This window comes from Sinohyriopsis cumingii, chromosome 17 (genome assembly GCF_028554795.1).
Source record: "Sinohyriopsis cumingii isolate HCF-2022 chromosome 17, ASM2855479v2, whole genome shotgun sequence".
NCBI classification, from domain to species: Eukaryota; Metazoa; Mollusca; class Bivalvia; order Unionida; family Unionidae; genus Sinohyriopsis; species Sinohyriopsis cumingii.
In genome coordinates, this window is record NC_142977.1 from 42412744 (window position 1) to 42436918 (window position 24175).

Here is a 24175-nt window from a genome sequence, read left to right on the forward strand (position 1 = left end):
CTCCAACTTTTACCCTTCTGCTCATGCATGAGCCAAATAGCCAATGAAAAATGATGTTTCTAACACAACTAGGCAGTATGTTATTGAAAGATCACCTGGGATTTGGTGTTTTCGGATCTATTCAGAAAAAGCTTTCAAAATGTGTTTCCTACTTGAATTTCAGGCGAAAACGACAAAAACCTCCAGGGGTTAATGTGTTAAGTAAATGGGGCCTGACTGTGTGACAGTCCCCAGTCTTTTACCAGGATGTAGATGACATCCAGCATCTGGTCATGCCACTTCCAGCACCAACTTTATCACATATGCATAGTGCAGCCATCTCCAATTTGGTGATCATATCAATGATAATATATGGAACTGGACCTCTGAAGACATTGTGGACCAGCAATGGACCATTTGTCATTGGTCCTGGTTCTTTTGTGATCTACATATTGTATTGATTGTGAATGTTTTTTTAACAGATAGATAGTAACCATGTTGATGATTCTACCTTGCCTTCATTCCCTAATTGGACCAGAGATGTAAGAATGACTCTTTTAAGGCCCACTTGACAGGGTATTGCACACTGAGCAGGAAACCTCTCCTCCAAAACCTTACTTTTGGGTAGGACCCGGTTTTACAGAGCAGTTAACAACCAGATGCATGGAAAGAAGGACCAATTTTATCCCAGTTTCTCACTACAACAGCCTCCTTTCTGCAGAAACTGATGCCATGTTTGTGTAGCCCTTTGTGACATTTTGTGGGAGGATGGGTGGTTGGGGATTTAGCATTTCCCTATGAAATATGATAGACTTGGAATCCCACGGAACCACCTTGCAAGACAAATGGTTCTAAGGCAGAGTCTTACACTTATTTCATTGGAAAATAAACATTTGGGTACCAAAGCTCAGGATGGAGAACACAAGGTTAGTACTCATATTACCTGAAAAGCATCCTCTAGGATGAGTATTTGTTTTGTACAAAGATTTGAAATCTGCTATTTTTTATCTTGCTTTGCCTGAGATTCCTTCTCATCATGGACAAATCCAATCTCATTCACTTTAAGTACTTCATTCATCTGGTAGAAACCTCACCAACCTCATCTGTTAGAAACCTCACCAACCTCATCAGTTAGAAACCTGGCTAACCTCATCTATTAGAAACCAAACTGTACTGAGTTGGCCATCCTTAAAGACTTGCCATAAAGATCATCTGCTGGTAAAGTTTTTCTTCACCTCTTGGGTCTTCTCAGAGTGGCTGCAGCACTTTTTGTTTTTGTCTGCTTCTTCATGAGACTTCTAAAAGTGATCCTTTCATCTCAGTGATGGCAGAAACTTTGTGAAATTTGATCAAATGATCAGTGTTTCAGATTATATGATGTTCCATCTTAGCAAATGAGAGGACTTTTCTTGGCTTATCATGGGAATTCCACTATGGGATCTTCCACCAAAAATCATAATTTTCATGGACTCAAGCATGCCCATCTTTTGCCCACCTTTCATGCACTTATTGGGGTTTTTTCCCATCAGGAATGCTCCTTTGCACACCATCCTTCTGGAGGTCAAAGATTTAGTGAGTGTCTTTCTGTTCCTTTATTTCCAATACATTTCACCATAAATGAAAGGAGGACATAGGCCAGAGCAAAGGCTTGTCTAACCTTATTGCCATTTTTGATATTTTTCAACCATGGTCCTTAGCCCTTTTGTTAAAATCAAACTTGCCATGTGTGTTGACATGGTTGAACATGACCTCCTTCAAAATCCTGTTTAAAACATCACTGACTCATCTTGTACAGGACCTGCTATCATTAATTTAAAAAGCTGTTCCTTCCATTTTTCCAAACAACAGGTACATTTTTTTTAAGCTGTTGGGAAAAAAAGTCAGAACATAAACTGTGAATTATTTTACCCATACTCACAAACAGGTGTTTAGGGGCCTCGAGTGGCCGAGTGGTCTAAAGCACTCTCTGTTACGGATCACTGCCATCTCACCTCTGTCTGTGTGGGTTTGAATCTTGGATTCAGCCAATGTGGGTATGTGAGAAAGCTTGCCAGTAGCTTCTCGTGGGTCATTGGTTCATTCTGGGGTTTTCCCGGGTTCTTCCTTCACCATTAATACTGGCTGCCTTGTATAGCCTATTGTGTGCTGAAAAATGGCATTAAACCCTACAACAACAGCAACAACAACAACAAGTAAGTGATGTCAGAGTTCTTTTTGTCCTCCCAGCTTGATTATCTTTCTGCTGGCTGAGAGTACCATACTGCTTTTAACCAGTTCTGAACTTTTTTATTTCTCTGAGGGATCGCCCTATTCTTGCCATTATTTTGCCTCATCTAAACAACTTGCAGTATGCAGAGAGGGTCAAAATAATTTACTCCCATAATACTAGATTAAAAATCACACTGTTCATCCTTTCCTGTGTAGAGACCATCAGATTTTTGGGGATGGAGCCCATCATTTATGTTTACCATCACCAATATTTTGCTCACAGAGTGCATGATACACATAACGGTTGATGTCAATTTGGTCACCAAAGAAAACTGTGTTGGTCACTCAACAGCTTTGTAATGTTGCAGCTTACTTTACTTCCACAAGATTTGCAGGAATAAAATGGGTTTTTTTCCTCAAGGCATTGTTTCTTCATTGACCTGTGCTGACCCACATTTAAACCCAGATTTAAAGTTGATTCACATGCACTCTTAAACTGAAGCCAAGGCCAGCATCAGGATAAAGGGATATAACTCCTTACCTTTTCTCATAATTTATTAAGTAATGTATTGGAAGAAGTGACAATTTCTGGGAGTAAAATATGTTTCTTCAATAACACGTACCCAATCAATATATATATATATATATATATATATATATATATATATATATATATATATATATATATATATATATATATATATATCTTTTTCTTTTTATGTATTATGTACAGATGCCAGAAGAGGAGACCTTTGCTGTGTTAGTCAAGTTGATGCAGGATTTTCGTCTCAGGGAGCTCTTCAAACCGTCTATGGCAGAGCTGGGTCTCTGCATGTTCAAACTTGAATGTCTTATACAGGTAAGTGCAATGTCTTATACAGGTAAGGGCAATGTCTTATACAGGTAAGTACCAAAAATCCTGCTATAAAGGCAACATTACTTAAAGGAACAATGAGGACACATTTGTGCTTTTTATCAAAGATGCGTGTCTTGAACAGAAAAAATATTTTTTGGGTCAATTTTCTCAGAGTACAAAATCGATCATACTTTTTCACTGAGTGATTAATGTGAACTTCTCAGATAAAGTTCTTTCTGCCACTTTAATTACTTTTAAGGGAACATATTTCCCTGTGTTAAAAATTACATCAATCTTGCAGTAAATTTTCATTAACATTTTTAATTGTAATTGTTTGGTTATTAACCATGAACATGCTTCAACAGGTTAAAAGATTGGGAACCCAAGAGGACTTTGAAATGACATCTTTCTTTGAAGGACAGAATTCAGTTGTCCCATAGCTGACCTTTTTTAATAGGTACAGCTTGCTTAACCCTTTACCTCATGCAGGCAACTTTGGACACCTCTACTCCATTCGCATGGAAGCGCCTTTTGACGTCTCAACTCCATTCGCATGGAAGCACCTTTAGACGTCTGCTGTAAACATCAGCCATTTTAAGCCGATTTTCTTGTGCCACCTTTGGGGAAAACCCCTTATTAAATGCTACATTCATTTCTGCAAATGACAATTATGTCAGATCACGTGGTCACTGTTTATGCTCTGGTCAATATCTACTATTTAAAGTAACTGGTTCGTAATCTCCACTCTCCAAAATGGCAGTCGCAGATTTCATTCAGTACTTATAAAGTTTTCACGATTGGAATCACAACTTTAAAAGCTTCAATAACTTAGGTAAAGGCTCTTATATTGATGTAGGCAGCAATTAGTTTTTATAAATTATCAAATTCAGATGACTTAGTGATGTAGACGCAGACAGAAAACTTGTAAATTTCGAGTATGAGAAATGGCAGCTACGGTTGATTACGTGGTCTCACTGACTTGACAGTGAACGAGTTCTCCCAAGATTTTAAAGCACACAAAAAATTCTTCCATGAAAAATAATTACACAGCTATAGCAATCAGACTTTACTCTTAAATTTTTCCACACATAATAGATGTGTACGAAAAATGTAAAATGGTTAAAATTGCTGTTAAACGTAACTTACACTACATTGCTTAACAGTTAACAGGCAGGCCTATGTGTATGGAGTCGAATAGGTAACAGGTGTTATATTTATAGCGTGCTGCACTGGGTAACTTTGCTCTATGAGGTAACGGGTTAACAGAGATATTTATGTAATGCAGCCATGATCTTGCCCACAAGTGTTTACCAGCATGAAAAATGCATCATTTGGACATTTTAATTCTTCTATACAAAGTAAGTTAATTATGAAAATGTTCTATGCTGACATGACCTATGTTGTTTGGAGAGTGAAAATTATCTGTATCTTTCAGAAAGACATGCAAATAACATTTCTGATGCAATTCATGTTTTTTGAAATTATGTATTTAAAGTTTATCAAGTTCATGTCAGTTTAAAGGAACATTTACTTTTGGTTTAGAGCTTTGTGTGTTATCTAATTTGAATAATGTTTTCATTTACAAGTGCTTGTTACAATCCCATGGTCTACATTATAGATTGTGATCAAATATAGTGTGTAAGCTTCTGTGGACTAACACTGATATATAAATGAATTCAGCTTATACCGGTAAGGTGATTTGGTTCTGATTGGGTGAGCTTTTGACTGTGCTAGAGCCACCTTTTTGCAAAAGTTTTTTAAAAATTGCATACTGCATTCATTGTTTTGACAAGATATTAAGATGGGTTGAAAAAGTTCAGTGTATAAATATAAATCTCTTAAGCAAACTAGCCAAATGAAGTCATGTATGCCTTATGAAAAAAACACGCAAGTGATGACATGTCCACTTTATTCAGTAGTCGTCACAGATCATTCTACATTATACTTTATGCATATATTCACTCACTTATTCTCGTACCTTTTCTGTTCAATCATTCATTCATTCATTCATTCATTCATTCGTTCGTTCGTTCGTTCGTTTGTTTGTTCGTTCGTTCATTCGTTTGTTTGTTCGTTCGTTCGTTCATTCAGTCATTCAGTCATCTTCATTTCTTTTTACAGGACTTTTTACCTGATGTATATCTTCACTTTCAAACCCAGAGCTTTCACACATCCATGTATGCATCCTCGTGGTTCCTCACACTATTTGCCACAGTGTTTCCCCTGGAAATAGCATCAAGAATCATGGATCTGTTTATATCTGAGGTCAGTATACAGGAGTTTGTTTGTGTCAAAAGTCATACAAAACCATAGAAATTTTTATATCATATGTCACTTTACAAGAGTATATTTACATCAAAAATCACTCTTTCACTGTTTCGTAGTCAAGAAAATTAATGTTTTGTAGACTGCTTCTGTGGTAAATGAATGAATCACAGCAGCATCAAAATATATGAGTGAACCATTTCCTAATGGCTAAAAATGTTAAAAATGCACACATTGTGATGTCAAATGATGAAGATTTACTGTGTGTAAATGGAGCCCTCTCACATTTCAAGTAGTTCCCAATGCAAGATATCTAACTGTGACAGCCATGATGTGACTAACAATTCATTGGAAACTTATTGTAAAATTATGAGTAATAATTTTGAGACATTTTCCAGCAAATTGGTCTCAGGCATGTAATAAAATATAGAAGACAGCATGCCGAAAAGGCTTTTTGTCATATAGTTGTATTTTTCAATGGTTTTCACACTTTGATTTATTGAATTGCAAGATGACTTAATTTCTAAAGATTTTATTGGAACTATATGAGTAGAGAGAGCAGGAGCAATAAGTATTTGATGTAAAACTGCTTTCTTCAAGAAAGACATTTGTATTTTGAGAACTTATAAATTTCACTTGCATAGCCTATGTTACTGTCATACTCAGTAAATGTTAACTTAAACATATTTGTTATTTCAAAACAGTTAAAATTAATTCAGTTAGTTAACTTTCTATTCCATGTACAGTCTTTGTCTCATATCACCTGTCGCCGCTTAGTTACTGAAAAGCTGTCCACAGATCAGGAATTTCAGTGGCTTGCTGATAATAATGATTTCTCTCAATATTTATATTTAGTGCTGTCCACATATAAAGAATTTGAATAGCTTACTCATGATTAATACTGATTTCTCTCAATATTTACCTTTAGTACTCTCCACATAACAAGAATTTTAATAGCTTACTAATAGTTAATACTGGTTTCTCTTAATATCTACATTTATTGCTGTCAACATTGCTAGAATTTCAGTAGCTTACTCATCATTAATACTGATTTCTCTCAGTATCTACATTAGTACTAAATGTCTCTTTAATTTCAGGGTATGGACATAATATTCCGGGTTGCTATTGCAATATTACAGTCTAGTCAGGAATTGATTCTATCTTTGGATATGGAGGGAATGTTACAGGTATGAGGTCTTCTTTTTCAAGTGGTTAACCAGTTGTTCTGTTACAATAGATATGAGGTCTTGTTCTTTTTGAAGTGGTTAGCAAATTATTGTTACAATAGATGTCTTTTTCATTTTCAAGTGGTTAAGAAGTTTGTTACAATAGGGTGCCCGCCTTGGATGCAGAGGTCGTAGGTTCGATCCCTGGCCAAGTCATACCAAAGACTGATAAAAATGGTACTAACAGCTGCCTCGCTTGGTTCTCAGCATTAAGAGGTTAGTGTAAGGACTGGTCGGCCTGGTGTCAGGACAATGAAACTGGGTGGGACATAATGCTACATGTCTGCAGCATGATGTCCCAGTGCTAGACATCACTATAAGCTGCCACACTGCAGACATTGTAGCGATATGACTGAAAATTTTTTGAAGCTATGTTAAAAATCCAAATCACACACAAACACACACTGTTACAATAGGTATGATGTTTTCTTTTTTCAAGTGTTTAACCAGTTGTTCTGTTACAATGGGTATGAGGTCTTGTTCTTTTTTTGAAGTGGTTAACAAGTTGTTGTTATAATAGTTACTAAGTATAGTTTGTATTTCTATAATATACTCTTTTATATTATTAGTTCTGTTGGTCTTTTGAACTTAAAACCATGAATCTAGCTATTCAGCTCAGTTCATTTATTGCACAAAACATCTATAACAGTATATGATATAATGAAAGAGGAATGAATGAATGAATGAAACAATGGTAATATTTGGTGTCAAGCTTATAGAGTGCAGCTTTCTAGTTTTGGAGTTCAGTCTGATTTTTCACATTTTAAATGACTTGTAATGAAATTTATCCACTGGATTTGCAGAACTTGTATCATGGTCCATTATAAATATATGATTATTTTAATTGTAGTCTGCATCGATATAAAAACCTTTTGACAGAAATATATCATAAAGTATTCTTCTTACGAAGCATGAAAACTGGAAGTGATTTTAGCTCAACTGGTCATAGACCAGAAGAACTTACGGGATGGTCTCATGTCTGTCCATAAGCACAAGTTTGTTAACGTTGCTTCTCCTGAACTACTTGGAGGATGTAATTGCTTATGACACCTAACTTTCCAATACCTCAGTATTCTGAATACTTCGATTTCAGTAGTTATATTATGTCAGTTTGATTTCAGTAGTTATATTATGTCAGTTTGATTTCAGTAGTTATATTATGTCAGTTTGATTCTATTTTGTCAGTTTAATTTCAGTAGGTATATTTTCTCAGTTTTTATTTCAGTTGGTATATTATGTCCGTTTTTATTTCAGAGGGTATATTTTGTCACTTTTTATTTCAGTAGGTGTATTATGTCAGTTTGATTTCAGTAGGTATACAGGGCCTCCCATGGAAATAATTTTCTTTGTGCCATGAAATTTGCCAAATTTAAAAATTTGGAACCACTTTTCAGCCAAAGGAGCCATTTAATGCCATGATGCAAAGACTTAAATATATGTGTAATATATAACTATATAAACATGACAATAAAACAGTTTTTACATGTTTTTATTACATTTCATAGCACAAGAATAGTTATTAATAAATATAACAATACCATTATATACACAAGAAGTTCAATGTATAGCAAATGAAAATCAAGAATGAATAAGAATGTTTCTTTATAACTGCTAATACAAAATACTGCTTAGTCTTTACGAACAATGTCACTGACACTTCATCAATATCTGCCTCATTATTTTCCAAAGCCATTTTTTAAACGCCTTCCTGAAATAAAAATTCTCAACACCGGGTCCATCAATATAAATTCTCATAAAAATTTTCAGAGTAGATATACCCATAGAATTTTTTAAGTTTGTTTCAATCAGATTCTCGTGACTGAACCCCCTCCCACAGTCTGCAGTAGAAACAGGGGCAACAAGTAAACTGGTAGCTGCCTCAGATGCAGCTGGATATCTATCTTTTACAGAGCTAGATCTGAACAGTTGACAGATTTATCAGGAATTTACCTATTATCTTCATGTAAATATAAAATGTAGAGTAATTGCTGTCATTTATAGATAAGATGTTTTTGCTTTAAATTGCAACAGTTAAATTATGAATTTCATGAGATTTACAGAAATATATAAATATTTTGGGAAATTGTATTGTATTTTAAATGTCATGAAATCTTCAAAGATCTACTGATGAAGCCATCAAAGGAATAGTTTAAACCAATGTAATGTAAGGCTATATTTGTTCTCTTCAGTTCTTTCAAAAAGAACTTCCCCAGAAGTATGAGGCTGATTCAGAGAAGCTTTTCCTTGCTGCCTTCCAAGTGCGATACAGTGCCAAAAAAATGAAGAGGTAAGTGATAATACTTGTGCTTTGACAAATACTGAATTATTTTGTAAATCATTTGCGAATTTCTGCTTTTCAGAATAATTGTTTGCCAAGTTTCAAAATCCATTGTGAATTCTGAAAAAATTTAATTTCTCTTGGCATTATTTTTGCATAGGAGGAAACTTAGTGACAACAGTTTTTTTTATAGATCATTAGGAAGCATGATTATGATGTAAAATATGAGGTTAAAAAACTAAATGACAGTGACCTGTAGTTCACAGTTCATTGATTTGTGCTTACCGCTTGAAGCATCAAGCTAATTTTCTCTCCTTTATGGTTTGTGTTTAGCATAAAGATGCATCATGAGGAATACTAAAGCCTTCAGTAAATACTAGGCCACTGTGACCTATGTTTTACTGTATGCTACTTGGGTGAAAAAAATGCAGCAGATTTCATCTTCTCTTTTCTTTACCTTTTCTATCCATGATCATTGACCATGTGCTTTCAAGTGATGTGGAGGCTAATAATAATCAGTAAGACATTTCACTCAGCCAGTGAAATTGTTCATTTGATATTTCTTTTACAATAAGAGCAGTCTGTTTCATAAACCAACATGGGTTGAACTCATCTTTACTTTATGCTGATTCCATTGACGGAACTTTCTTGCCCCAGTGATTAATAACAAGAGTCCATGGTGCAAATAGCACAGACTAAAATGAACATTTTGTTTGTATTTGCTATATGTAGATGGTTTTCTTCGATCTAAAATAAGTCACTATGACCTACATTTTACACTCCAGTGATATGCATTAACCTTTGCATTTCTCTCGGTTTATTGGACACTGTAGAGTAAGGGATTCTCAAACTTTTTTTGTGGACCCCTTGAACATTGCTGATTTTCATGGTGCACCATTAATTATCTATCCTAGTGTTGATTGTATGATTTAGAGGTACACTGTGTTACTAGTATACTGGTTTACCGTGGTATTAATTTCCAATAGTATGTACTACAGGTACTTTTCTTACTATACAGGTGTATTGGTAGCTTCCGTCAGTAAGGAATGTAAATTCTCAAGTAATTTTATTATGAATTTAATGCTATTAACAGCATGCTGTCATTTTTCATGACAAAAAATTATAATATTATTAATATTTTCTTTTTACAAAGCAGCTGTATTTGTCACAAGTAAATTTTGAATATTGCATATAATTATATGATCATCTGATCACATGTTTGACATGTATCACTTACTACGGTGGTGGCCAAATGAGAGATGTTGTGAAAAATATTTTGGCCAAAACCAACTTTTGATAAAAAAAAATTTGATGTAAAAAAGAAAATGTCAGTTTTATAGTTTTTTTTATTAGTTCACTAAATATTTCTTCATTCGTTAAGTAATGTGTTTTATGTTTACTTTCTGATAAATATTTTGCTTGGGTGTTGGCATCCCACTCAAAGTTTCCCTGTCCATTATATTGCTAACGTAGCTAGTTAATTGTAGGCTTCACTGTCAGCAATTCCTACTTTTATCAACAAGCTTTTAATGTCATCACAATGTCTTTTACAGGGTGTCAGCTAGGGGTGAAACGATTCATTGATATGTCGATGCAGCAATACTTTTGCTGAAACGATACACATATCGATACAAGAGACAGAGAATTGATACAAAACAATACTTACCATGTGCACATTAGTTAGTCTTCAGCAGTCATGAATACATATTATTTGTTACCTTGTTATCCTGTAAAATTGTAATCCATCTTTAACAACATTCGCCATCACAGGCACTCATTTTTATTAATAAAGACGAAAAGGCTATTTGAGAATACCCACTCGTCATCTTCAAATTAACACAGGGACGTGGTTCATAATCTACCCCCCCCATTCTGTGCTAATTATCTTAACCCAGAAGTATGTTCAGCAGTTACTAGACATTCCAGATGTGTTCCAAATGTATAATGAAGTACTTTACTCATCATTTAATAGCCACTTTCACGTGAAGTTTCTACTTTAAATTGTATCTTGATTCCTTTGGTCGATTTGAAAGCTATGCTGTCAGTGTGTTACATGGTGAAATATGTTACACTGAATTCTCATTTGTGGTTATTGCTTTTCCGGTCCAGGTTAAACAATAACCACTAATCAGAAATCAATGTAGCTTATTCTCTGTGTGGCAAACAAGAAGTATTGGCAGAGCCACAGAGACTTCACGGGAAAGTCATTAGATATGTCAAGTACTTAAGTGGAGATGGTGTCAGGGTGTGCCATTGCACGAATCGTGCAAAATTTTTACGAATTTGTGCACTTGGAGAACAGTGAAATGCGAGAACTCCCACAAATTTGTTGAAAGTCCCACATATGAAAATGTGTTCGGCAAAGTATACATTTTTATTTAACCATTCTTGTCATCTGGTTTTCATATAGCAACTGTTGCACATCTTTGTTCTTTAAGCATGATGTTAATGACTGTGAAACTAAATTTCATTAGCACAACATGCCCAGGAATAAGCATTATGGCATTGTTTCAACCATTCATGAAGAAAGTTTTACAAATGCATGTTTAAAATACAGGCTACTTAGAAAAAAACAAAATGTCTGATTCCTGGCATGATTCATTATGATTTCGTTGAGCATATACTTGCTGATGATATTGATGATGACAATAATTTCTGAAGTTATGAAATGTATCAGATTATTGGAGCTGGGAAAGTGTTAATGGAGATACCAGTGAGTGATTTTGAACCCAAAAATTGCGTTAAATACGAGTTAGATGTACATGCTGGATAGACAAAAAATGGACGGCTTGAACCTGTCAGTGATATTTTGAAATTAAATGTACAAAGGGCAGAATACTGAGCCAAATTAAAATACAGACAATTTAAAAGTATAATGCAATTTTCATTTTTTTTTAAAATTAAACAATTTAGCCATTTGAATCATATACTACAGAACCACATACATGTATCCAAATCAGGGTTGAGCTTTAAAAAAGTGGAGCAAGAAGAAAGAGAGACAGATATTGAAGTTCAGATAAATATTGATATATGACCATTTCTTCCTCCCCCTTCTTTTTTTCTTTGATAAGGGAGGGTCTCCCTAAAGATAAAATCCTGTCATCATCTCTCCTTAAATTGTACATGGTAAACAAATTTGTAATAACTCTTTTTTTTGCACATATTTAACCAGTGAATGAAGGCACTGATGGAATAAATAAAATTAGCATAGAATTAGCGATGGGGCAGATTTCAAACTTCTCAAGTTTATCACCATGTGTAAGTTTTAAAAAATTGTAAAATAGGACTGTGTAGTCAATAGTTTTCCTTCTTCACTAACAAATACAATTACCTGTGGCTGCAGCAGTATTTTACATCTGCAGGAAGTTGAAGTTAAATGTGATTGATTTTGTTGGTATTCAACCTTATTCCAATGCCCAGATTTGTTCTAGATGAGATTTTCTTTGCACGAGGAAATTGCATTATTTCTTCTGTTTTGAAGATAAGTATAACTGAGACACAGAATTGGTAATAAGATGTTTTCAAATCATTCATGTTGTACAACCAAAGGGAGTTAAATGTGGCCACCATAAAATGACCTAAAATGTTGGATAAAACTCACTGCAACAAACTGGTAGTCTGTTTGAAAGTATTGTTGTTATCTTCTCATTAATGAGAATTGCATATAAATATATGATAACTATTTGTCTCTCTGTCATCTGCATACTGAAAATAGGACCAGAATGTCTACATGAAAGGGCACCACCTACCTTCCAAAGATGGAAAGACAAAGTTCACATATGTATCGATATGTATTGTATTTCAGGCTGCGTGTCAAGAATCATATTGATACATGGCACAGGTGTATCGTTTCACTCCTAGTGTCAGCTATAGTGTAAGCTTAGTCATCCCACTTTAGTTATATTAGTTTATATTTAAAGATATATAACAATTACATACACAAAGCAAATTCATCCATTTTAAGGTACTGACCATTTAATTTTTGGGGTGGGGGCTGATTTTCTTATGAGCTGATATATTTTATTTTCTTTTATCTCAGGATAATTATTTTGTTTCTGTGAATAATTTAATGGATATAATATGATGTAATTTTGCTATAAACTGGAGCAAGATATTTGTTACAGCTGTTGCCAGATGGAAATTTAATTTAAAAGACTATAGTGCTCTGCCCCAGAACATTAAATATATAATTATGCTATACTGTGGTACAGATCATGGCATTTTCGGAAATATGATTGTACAAACTTTGTCCTGGTACCCAGCTCAAGTATCATTAGATAACTATTGCAACCTCTCCACGGACCACCTAAAGGGAGCTCACAGGCCGTGAGTGGTCCATGTACCACAGTTTGAAAACCTCTGCTGTTGAGCAGGTAAAACTTTTTACATTGAAAGCATCGTATGAAGTATTACACTATTTAGACCTTGTGGATTAGTAGAAATCAGACTGAATATGGTTGCAGTTGAAGGTCTCTAGGAAACTTCAAGGAAACTTAGAGGCTTGTTGCTAAGCAGTATTCAAGCTTAACATCTGATAGGGAACTTGAAGGCTTCCAGCCTAGCCATATTCAAACTTTGATCACATCTAATAGTCTCAAATGAAGTAAAGGCTTGCAGTTTAGCTTAGCAGTATATTTCTGTGTTTGATGAGGCAATATGCTTGTCCTCAAATGCAAAGTCTGGAACTTATGAAAGGGTATTGCTGTTAAGACAAATAAATATTCCATTAAGTGAGCGTTCATTGCTGTCAGTTTAGTGCATTGTCTCTTAATTCTTGGTACACTAGTCATTATCTTCTTGGTTCATTCTAGTAAATATAGATAACAATTTATTATATTTATGCTTTGTGGGTAATTCTCAGAATGACAATTTGTACAAACATTTGTCTTAGGTAAAATGTTCCTCGTATAGTTTTTGTGTGAAATACAATTATAATTTAAATGGATAGAGAGTATATTAAAAATCAGACTGAGTAAATTACAGAGAGAATGTTTTCTTTATATTATCTAAATGACTGATATTTTGTATAGTCTGGGACAAAATAATAGGATATTTAAACCTGTGGCAGAGCCACAAGTTAAACTATCCTTTCTTGTATCAGAAGATGAAATATATCTGGTTTTAAACAGATAAAAGAAAATTTTCCATTTCATTATATACCAATCTTGATCTGAATCAAAGGTTTGAAAATCATCCTATCTCCTCTTAGGTTCATCTCAGATTCCAAGATCATCCATCCCTCTCATAGGTTTACCTCAAGTTTCTAGATCATCCCGCCCCCTCTTAGGTTCACCTCAGGTTTGATGGTCACCCAACCCTTTCGAGATCACTACAACTACTTATAGCTTGACCACAATATACAAGATCATCCCATGTCCTCAAAGGTTCATCTCAGGATTGAAGGTCATCAAACCCTCTCATAGGTTCACCTCAGGCTTCAACATCATCCCATCCCTCATAGGTTCACCTCTAGTGTTTAATTATAATCAGATTTCCATAAAAGGAACAGTGATTGCAGATAACGATAGATTTGGGTTGATGTAATATGTGGCAATACATTTTTATTTTTGGCATATTATTGATATATTTTAGAATGTCCAACCAAACAACTATAAGGCTATCAAGTGCTACTTTAAAACATTTTTGACAAGGGACATAACTTGACAGAAACAAACAGTTGTAGTTGGATTTCTGTGGCCAAAAATAAGATTAAAATATGGTGATTTTTCCATTTATTGCTCTATCTCAGTGTTCAGTGCAAATAATTTCAGTTTTAAAAAAAAAATGCAGCTGTTACTAATGTTGTGAATAAAATCATTGAATTAAATATTTTCAAGTCGAAGTGCTGTACTGTCTGACAAATCTCTGCCAGGCAGGCATCCCATTAGCCTGATGATTCTAGACCACTTCAGAAATTGTTTCTGTAGGGAAAAGAGATGTTGTACTTCAGGAGTTTTATCTGTATGGAGAGAAATGTTTTTGCACCTCAGGACTTTATCTGTGTGGAGAGAAATGTATGGTTCCTCAGGACTTTTATCAGCATGGAGAGAAATTTTACATCTCTGGCCTCTAATCTGTATGGAGAGAAATGTTTTTGCACCTCTGGATTTTTATCTGTATGGAGAGAAATATTGTTGCACCTCAGGACTTTATCTGTATGGAGAGAAATTTGTAGATTCTCAGGGCTTTTATCTGTATGGAGAGAAATGTATTGCTCCTCAGGACTTTTATATATATATAGAGAGAAATGGTTTAGGAGGCAGGGGCCAGTTTTTATGTACAAATTTAATGCCTCAATCAGCGACCTAGTATAAAAAAATCGAAAAAAATCAAATACACAAGTGAGGTCAAAAATGTCCATATTTTTAGATACCTATATTAAAACAAAGCATAAGAATATTATTCACTTGACCAGAGAGGTCAATGGCAGTTCAGAAGAAGTTTATGCACCCCAACCCCTATTTTATACATGCATTTTTCACATCCAAAGGCCATTTTTGACAGCATATGGTACTCACAGTGCAAATGCAAGCCCTTTCCCTGGATGAAAATTTTGAAAAACATTGTCTACTAAATAGTTTGATGCAATTCAGACTAGTTGTCATCCAAGCTGTTTTTGAGATATTCTACTAGCCTTGAATCCATGTGTCTACTGCTATGGGAGGCTAGTTCTTCTTCTTAGCTGACTATTGGTATTTCACTATCAACATACTGCAGAGCAGCTATGGGAGATGTACATGCCTGACATCAGTTTCAAGAACAACACAAGCCTGAAACACCTAGTTCACAAATATATCCATATCTATAAATAGTAAACAATAATAGCTGAAAAAGTCACACCATAGCCTTAAGTTAAGAAATTTGCCAGGGGCCAATTTACGAAACTGGACCCTGCCACCTTAAGAATTTGGCTGAAAATGGTTTATGTCAGAAGTTGTTTACATATCACATATTTAGACATTATCTAGTACAGTGGTATAAAGGAAAACTTTTTGTGCACAAAACTAAAAATGGTATTATGCTTTTTAAAATGTTACTACTCTGCGGCAAAAAGCACTGCATTATTTACATTGTGAATTATGACTGACTGCATTTCTTGAAAGATTTCAAATTGTTTGCAACCTACAATGCTTTTGGTCTTTGTTTACCACCATAGCATCAGTACAGAATCAAAATTCCGTTACAATGTTTCATGAATTTCAAGAAGAGATCTGAAGTTATAAATTTTAGGAGGGAATAACAGAAATGCTATGTTAGTTGTCAGTGACAGAAGTGAAAAGTTTCTATAAACTCTTCTAGCAAACTTAAAGAAATCACACATTTAAGTAAATCATGTGCTTTAGAAATACTTTCAGATTGATATAAAAGAAGCGGTTCCTAACTTTTCATTATCATTCTGGAGATGCTAATAGCAGCATCAGTGTTGTGTTGGTGTGTGTTGTGGGTGGGGGGTAATCACAACACAAGTCTAGCTAGTTTGGAGAAGTCAAATTTTAATCAATTAACATTAGACAATGCTGGAATATTGATATACTGATGTGTGGGACCCTAAAACTTACAATGTGACATATCAAATAAATTCAATGATACATAGCCAATGAAAATGACCATACGTATACAAATTACATGATACAATTTAACAGAGAAATTTCTTCTCAGACACCAATTTACTTACAAGTGACTTTAATGCTTTCTGGAGTTTACAAAATCATAGTAAATAATAAGATACGGTATAGAACAAATATTTACAGTGGAAAATTCAGTTCAAGGTCAAAAGCATTTCACCGGCTTGGCTTTTAATAAGCACGTACCATAAAACAACTCCTGCAGAAGTTAAATCTGTCCATCAGAGTCACTCTCTTGTGCACTTAGATCAGAATGAGTATCTGGATGAGATTGAAGCTATTGTTTCTTTCAGCATTACTAACCGATTAATCCTAATCTTTTACCATGCAAACTGAGGCCTGCAAAAAGAAAAACAAGTGATATTGATTTACTTTTAACATTCAGTGAAAACATAAGAATTTCATAGGAGAAACTGTATGTGTATTGTCAAATGCATGAAACTGCCACTTAATTTTAAGCTTTTCCCCCTTTGTTAACTGATCCTAGAAATTTCAAGATATATACATAACACTGAAACATTTCCTATTATCACCCAAGTGTGAGATATGAATCTTTTATGTCAACTTCAGAGTCGGGTCATGAAGGTAGAAACTATGTCGGTGTGCTAAAACTAAAATATAGCAAGCAATATGCCATATGCATCATTATTTCTAAGACCGTTCCACTGGTGACATTCAGTATTCACAACAGTATGTTTATTTATGATTCCTCTGAATTCTTTCTGCTCCTGTGGAGTTAAATTACTTTTAAGAATACATGTTGAAGTGCTATGCAATTGTTTATGTGTGTCTGCATTGAAATGTGAATAATATTCATAAAAATAGGGGTGCAAACCTTGACAGCTACAGAAAGTGCAAGACAATACATTATGGTTAGCAGTTTGGTCCCATATATAGTAAGTTAAGTCCAAAATATGCTACTTTGTCATTATGTAAACAGTTCTCAAACTGAGGTACAAAACACAGTTACCTCCCTCTGCAAAGAGCATTACATACAACACTAAGTGATATATGGAAAAAAAGGAAGGAAATATAATGAAGCTAATGCATAAAAATTATTTAAATATACACAAAGAAATAGAAAAGTATAATAGATGTGGCTGACTGCACCATAAAAAATGTATCATTTTTCCTTAAGAGGGCAGGGGCCAGTTTTTATGTACAAATTTAATGCCTCAATCAGAGACCTAGTATAAAAAATCGAAAAATCAAATACACAAGTGAGGTCAAAAAGGTCCATATTTTTAGATACCTATATTAAAGCAAAGGATAAAAATATTATTCACAGAGAAGTCAATGGCAGTTCATAGCAGAAGTTTATGCACCCCAACCCCTATTTTATACATACATTTTTCACGTCCAAAGGCCATTTTTGACAGCATATGGTGCTCACAGTGCAAACACAAGCCCTTTCCCTGGATGAAAATTTTGAAAAACATTGTCTACTAAATAGTTTGATGCAATTGAGAATAGTCGTCATCCAAGACGTTTTTGAGATATTCTACTTGCCTTGAATCCATGTGTCTACTGCTATGGGAGGCTAGTTCTTCTTCTTAGCTGACTATTGGTATTTCACTATCAACATACTGCAGAGCAGCTATGGGAGATGTACATGCCTGACATCATTTTCAAGAACAACACAAGCCCAAAACACCTAGTTCACAAATATATCCATATCTATAAATAGTAAACAATAATAGCTGAAAAAGTCACACCATAGCCTTAAGTTAAGAAATTTGCCAGGGGCCAATTTACGAAACTGGACCCTGCCACCTTAACACCTCAGAGACTTTTATCTGGATGGAGAGAAATGTTTTGACTAATCAGCAATTTTATCTATGTGGAGAGAAGTGTTGTTTATTATGCACACCAATAATTCTGCTACCCATACATGCCTAATAACCCCTACTGAAAAGTTAAAAGAAATTTCTGATGTGGAATGTGTTAGGATGGGAAGGGAAGCTATTAGTGCCATTCATGTCATTAAGATGACAACAGAAACATTAGGTTATCTCCCTTGAAAAATCAAATATGTTGCATAACATTGAATGAAGCAATTCTATTTTAAGTAAAATATTTCCAAAAGCTTAGGATAGGTGTGGTGAATATAGAGTTTGTGTGTGTGATGAGCATTTATTGCTGTGGAATATAGAGTACATATATATATATGTGATGAGCATTTGTTGCTGTGGAATATAGAGTACATATATGTATGTGATGAGCATTTTTTGCTGTGGAATATAGAGTACATTATATGTATGTGATGAGCATTTTTTGCTGTGAAATATAGAGTACATTATATGTATGTGATGAGGATTTATTGCTGTGGAATGTAGAGTATAAGTGTGATGAGCATTTATTGCTGTGGAATGTAGAGTATAAGTGTGATGAACATGTTTCTGTGGAATGCAGAGTGGCATCAAATTATGAAATGCAGTACTCCCTGTATACTTCTTGTCATTGAAGCCATGCATGATGTGTTATAAATGAGTCATAATAATAATGTGTGTTTTAACAAGGCTGTGTCATAATAATGCATTAAACACAAAAATATGGTATTTATTGATGTAAAACTACATTATAGTATGTTCCCATCAGCCTAGAAGTACAATTAACATTTTTACATTTTTATACACTGTCTAGAATTGAAAGAAAAGGCATTCCATGATTTTCTCCATTGGTATACCTTGTTATAAAAACAATTAATGTGTATATCCTATGGATGGTCCAAAGAATCTATAATCTTTAAATTATGATTCACTTTCTTAACTGAAATTAAATTATACAAAATTGAGTCAATGACTGTTGAGATGCTTGTCAATTAATGATATATGTCTGTTACCATTGTCATTTTTCTTGCAAAATCTCCAATTGTTCAATATCTATAGCTACCCAAAAACTTGTGGATGACTGGCACATGGGGCAGGGAAAATTGGGATAAAAAAGTCGTATGTTTAAGGTCACAAACTAAAAGAAGAAAAAATGGTTTAAATATAATAACTGGAGTTCTTCACCAGCCATTGGGCTTGACTGGTCAAGTGGTCTAAAGCAATTGCTTTGGAGTTCTTCACCATATATTGGGCTTGACAGGCCAAGTGGTCTAAAGCAGTCGCTTTTACAGATCATCTGCCGCCCATGTGAGTTCGAGTCACAGCTCAGCCAATGTGGGTATGTGAGAAACCTTCCCATGGGTCATTTGTTCTTCTCAGGCTCTTACCAGGGTTTTCTGCCACCATATACTACTGTCATGTACTGAAAAATGGATTAAACCACACAAAACTAAACCATACCATCCATCTTCTAGTCACTAAACTTTGTGGATGGCTTGCAGTTGGTAAAAGGAAGAACCCTATTAATGTTGGAATAAAAAAGACCACACAATAAGTTCAGCTCCCCAATATTTACATATTTACCATTATTTACAGCTTTCACTTTGGGGTAAGGAAGACTCCAATCAAGTTTGGGTTTATGGTACCAAATGTCAGTGTTCTGGCTAAATAAAAAGAACAGGAAAATGGTTTCTGCACAATAAAATTATCTTTACATGACATAATAGGATCAGACTTTGTGGATAGCTTGCACTTTGGGTAATGAAGAAACCGTCACATTTGGGGTTAGAAGGTCAGTAGTCTCCATTACTGAAAGAAGAAAAGAAAAAATGGTTTCTGCAATATAAATGTCAATCCAAGTAGATGAAATACCAGCAAGCATATGTTAACTTTCTCTACATTGTGAGCCTTGATTGTCAGGTGTAGAACAAACAATGTGTCCCTGTGCTTTTCTCTCTTTCAAGAGCATAACCTTTATAGTCTGGGACCAAATGTTAATTGTATATACTTGAAGCCTTAGCTTCATTGTTTATGATACTGTCATTTTGTGTTTATTATGATACTGTCAGTGTGTGTTTATAATGATACTGTCATTGAGTGTTTATTATGATACTGTCAGTGTGTGTTTATAATGATACTGTCATTTTGTTTTTATTATGATACTGTCAGTGTGTGTCTATAATGATACTGTCATTTTGTGTTTATTATGATACTGTCAGTGTGCATTTATAATGATACTGTCATTGTGTGCTTATTATGATTTTCACATTAATCATGTTTATCTGATTCAACTCACAAGGCTCAAGAAACTTAATATTTATAATATACTTCTCTGTTATCTGGCTAGTTGAGACCATGAATAAGGCATTCCCCTACAAGATATCCAAGTGGTAAAATTTATAAAAATAGACTTTGGTGAAGATAAGCTACAAATAGCTGCATATGCGTTGAAATGAGGATGTCATTTTATGTCTGTTTTAATTGCAGTTTGTTTCATGGTTCATTTCTTTAGTGATAAATCTGTTTTTATTCTGTTACCATTTTTAAATATTATCACCTGTTAGTTCCAATTTATAAACATGTACCCTGTCAAGATTTTTGCTTAGGTTTTGGACCTATAACACTTGTATAAGAACAGGTTTTTACTTTGACAAAAGATTAAACCTTGACAGGAGGACAAATTTTCCTTTGAAAATAGCCATCTTTTCTTGTTTCCAAAGCATTCATAAAGATTCATGCTTTGTTCACTGTCTACCTTGAACACACAGCATGAAGTAGGGATCATTTAACATAGACTAGAGTATTCATTGCAATTGTATCTTCGCCACCAGTTCAAGAGGGGGAGATTTGTCACAACCAAATTGACTAGAATTCTGATTAAATTAAGCTTTGGTCTGATTTCATATTAGACATCATAACTGGTTACATTAGGACATCAAAAACATTTATTGAGCAGCTAAAATATGCAGAATTTGTAACAGCTGTTGACTGTTTTATTGACCTGTACATGATGCTGTGTCATTATTTACATATGTTATGAGCTATGCTTTCTTTGTACCATGTTGGTAACTTGTGAGTTGTAAGACTTTTGAAATGTTAGGAGTACTGGTGTCATTTTACAGTCAAATAGATGCCATATGTACTGGTTTAAACGTTGAACCCAACTGAAAACTATACAGACCCTGGTCTGTGGTTGGATAATACAATGGCAGATCAGGGTCTGTATTGTTTGTTCTTCTGAAAACTCCTAACCAACTGCATGAAACTGATGGCACATTATGTGATAGCAGATTACAGTTAGACATGACTTATATTTGAGTATATATGTATATGTATGTGGTAAGTATTATTTAGTTGAATTGGAAAGGAATTGAAACTAGAGCTGGGTACATCTATTGACATACATGTCATGGTTTCATCAGTCAACACACCCTCCATTACAATAATGGTTCACACTTTGTTCAGCTATCTACCCCTTTTGTTAAAGACAATTACAGGTTTATATTACTAATAATGATACCTTGTTTTCTGCTCATTTTATTGATGTTTGTTATATTATAATTGCCATCGATTTATGGAATTTATTTCACTAGTCTGTAGTCACACATTTTATATAATCAATAGCATGCTCGATGAAAGCTCATTCATATGGCCATGGAAAGGACTGACTATCATTACAACAGACATTCTATCAAACAACTGAAACTTTGTTGGCATCTGTACCCATTATTGATTAATACTGAATGTAACAATCTTATCACTTTGTGAAACAAGGCCCATCTGTTAACTAAGAAATAAGTTTTATAGATATAAAATTTCTCTGTGAAATATTGAGGTCATTTTGGATTGTACTGGCTACAGACCAGAAGAACTATTGTGATGGCTTGTGTTGTCTGTAAATTGTCTGTCATCTTTTCATTAGCACAGATTTGTTATTGCTACCCCTAAACTACTGGAACAATTCCCATCAAACTTTACAAAAGATCCAAGCTCATCATCACTGTAACTGAAAAAAAAGAAATATGGTTTCTCAAAATAATGAAATTTTGACCATGTATCTTCACCAAAGTTTTTGGGTGTCATATTCATTGTTTAAGGAAGAAGTCTAAGTTTTGAGTTAAAAGATCAAAAGTCAAGGTCAGAGTCTCAAAAATGAAAACTAATTTTGTTTAAAACTTGACACATACCTTGACCAAAGTTTATTGAGGACTTGCATTTTAGGCATTAGAAGGCTATTGATTTTGTGGTCAAAAGGTAAAAGGTCAAGGCCATTGTAGTACAAGGAAACCTGTAGCTTCTGGGGTCATTTTGTCATAGGCCCATGGTCATGGTAGATCTAATAGCAAAATATTGGTCTCTGTACAGTAAGTCTGGTTCAAGTCAGCATGCTTTGATAAAAGGTCCCTGTAATTGAAACACATTGGTTAGAATCTTCAGTCAGTAGTGCACTGCCAGTGGCTTCATAGATGACTGCTAAACTTTGGAATGGGCAATACAGTGCAGTTTATTGTACTCTTGTTGGATAAATCGCCCGCCCCATTATCAAGGCCCAGGGACAGGTTCGACATGAAGGTTGTAGCCAGCTACCTGTCTCAAAATATTGATGTTCAATGATAATAAATCATTCAACTAAAACATGGCCAGTTGTCAAAGTGTCTTTGAGTGTTTTCCTTTTAATTTGGTCTTATCAGCAATCACCACTGAGGTGTAATTTACCAGTCCCTGGCTCTAGTGGAGTGGCAGTAAGGTCAGTGTCAAAATGACAATGAGTTTGATGCTGACTGGTGAAAACCATTCAAGAATTACTACATGTATCCTGAAGGTGTGAATATATGGTGATTTATTTTAAGGAGAATAAAAGAAAGATTTCATTGAATAAAATAGAGTAGGTTGTTCATGTAACCCATATCTTTATATCACGGTGTGCAGAAACATTGACCTGTATAACACTCATAGTCTATTAATTTTAACATCCATAATAATGTGTTGTAAAATTTATGGGGTGAAAATTCCTTCTCACCAAGGTCCAGGACCTATACCGTTTACCTTTGGATCCAGCTAAATGTACACTTCCACCCCATCCCTGAAAACCCAGATAGCTAGGTCTCAGTTGAATCAAAACAGGATGATGAAGATCAGGCAAATATGAAAAATAAAACAGTGTGCTGTAACAGGAAAATCTTTTGACCATTTTTTTACTGTATAGAATAATTTGTAATGTGCTACATGCTTGGTGTGACATCATTGAAATATTGGGACTCGTGTGCCTTAAGACTGCACCCACCATACATTTGATTAAAAAGTCCATGACCCAAAGATTAAAAATAAAATTTTAAGGCCCCTAATGACTGTGTTAGATGCAGGGTCAAGAATTGCCTTTACCATTCATATCTTTTTGATGCAGTTTTGGACAAGATTGAAGTGAGAATAACTCAAAATATTCATACGGAGATACCAGTCTATAGGATCATTCCATTTTGTTCTGTATATGAACAGGTATTAGTTATATATAGGTCAAATCTGTATTTAAAGTTAAGAAAACAGTTCATAAAATGTCATTTTTGTATATGCAGATATCCTTTTTATAAAGGTATCTACCAAGACATTCACTTTATTTGTAATTCAGATGAGGGTGGCCCAAGGTTCATTGAAATCAAGTAAGCTTGAAATGGTGTTATGGCTCACATACCAAGAATTTTAAGCAAGATTGATACTCAGAACTGAGGATACTTCTGGACTAAAGGATGGACACAACTCAGAACAATGTTGATCAGAATCTGTTATCAGATATTGGTGCTTTTCAGACATAAATGCAAATTTATTATACTTCTATGTCCTTGTGTGGTTAGAGCATCCACCTTGGCTGTGGGAGATCGTGGGTTTCATCCTCAGTCAAGTCATACCAAAGA

General features: G+C 34.5%; 1 protein-coding gene across 8 annotated transcripts in view; it reads left to right on the plus strand.

Moving 5' to 3' along the window:
• LOC149778507 (uncharacterized) overlaps window positions 1–24175 on the plus strand; it is a 177271-nt gene that overhangs the window by 96743 nt on the left and 56353 nt on the right. For all 8 annotated transcript variants that reach the window (XM_089939383.1, XM_089939387.1, XM_089939389.1 and 5 more), the window contains 4 exons: window positions 2921–3046; window positions 5165–5308; window positions 6406–6495; window positions 8724–8821. In XM_089939383.1, coding sequence (XP_089795509.1) covers window positions 2921–3046; window positions 5165–5308; window positions 6406–6495; window positions 8724–8821 — 458 coding nt within the window. The remainder of the gene's footprint in view (window positions 1–2920; window positions 3047–5164; window positions 5309–6405; window positions 6496–8723; window positions 8822–24175) is intronic.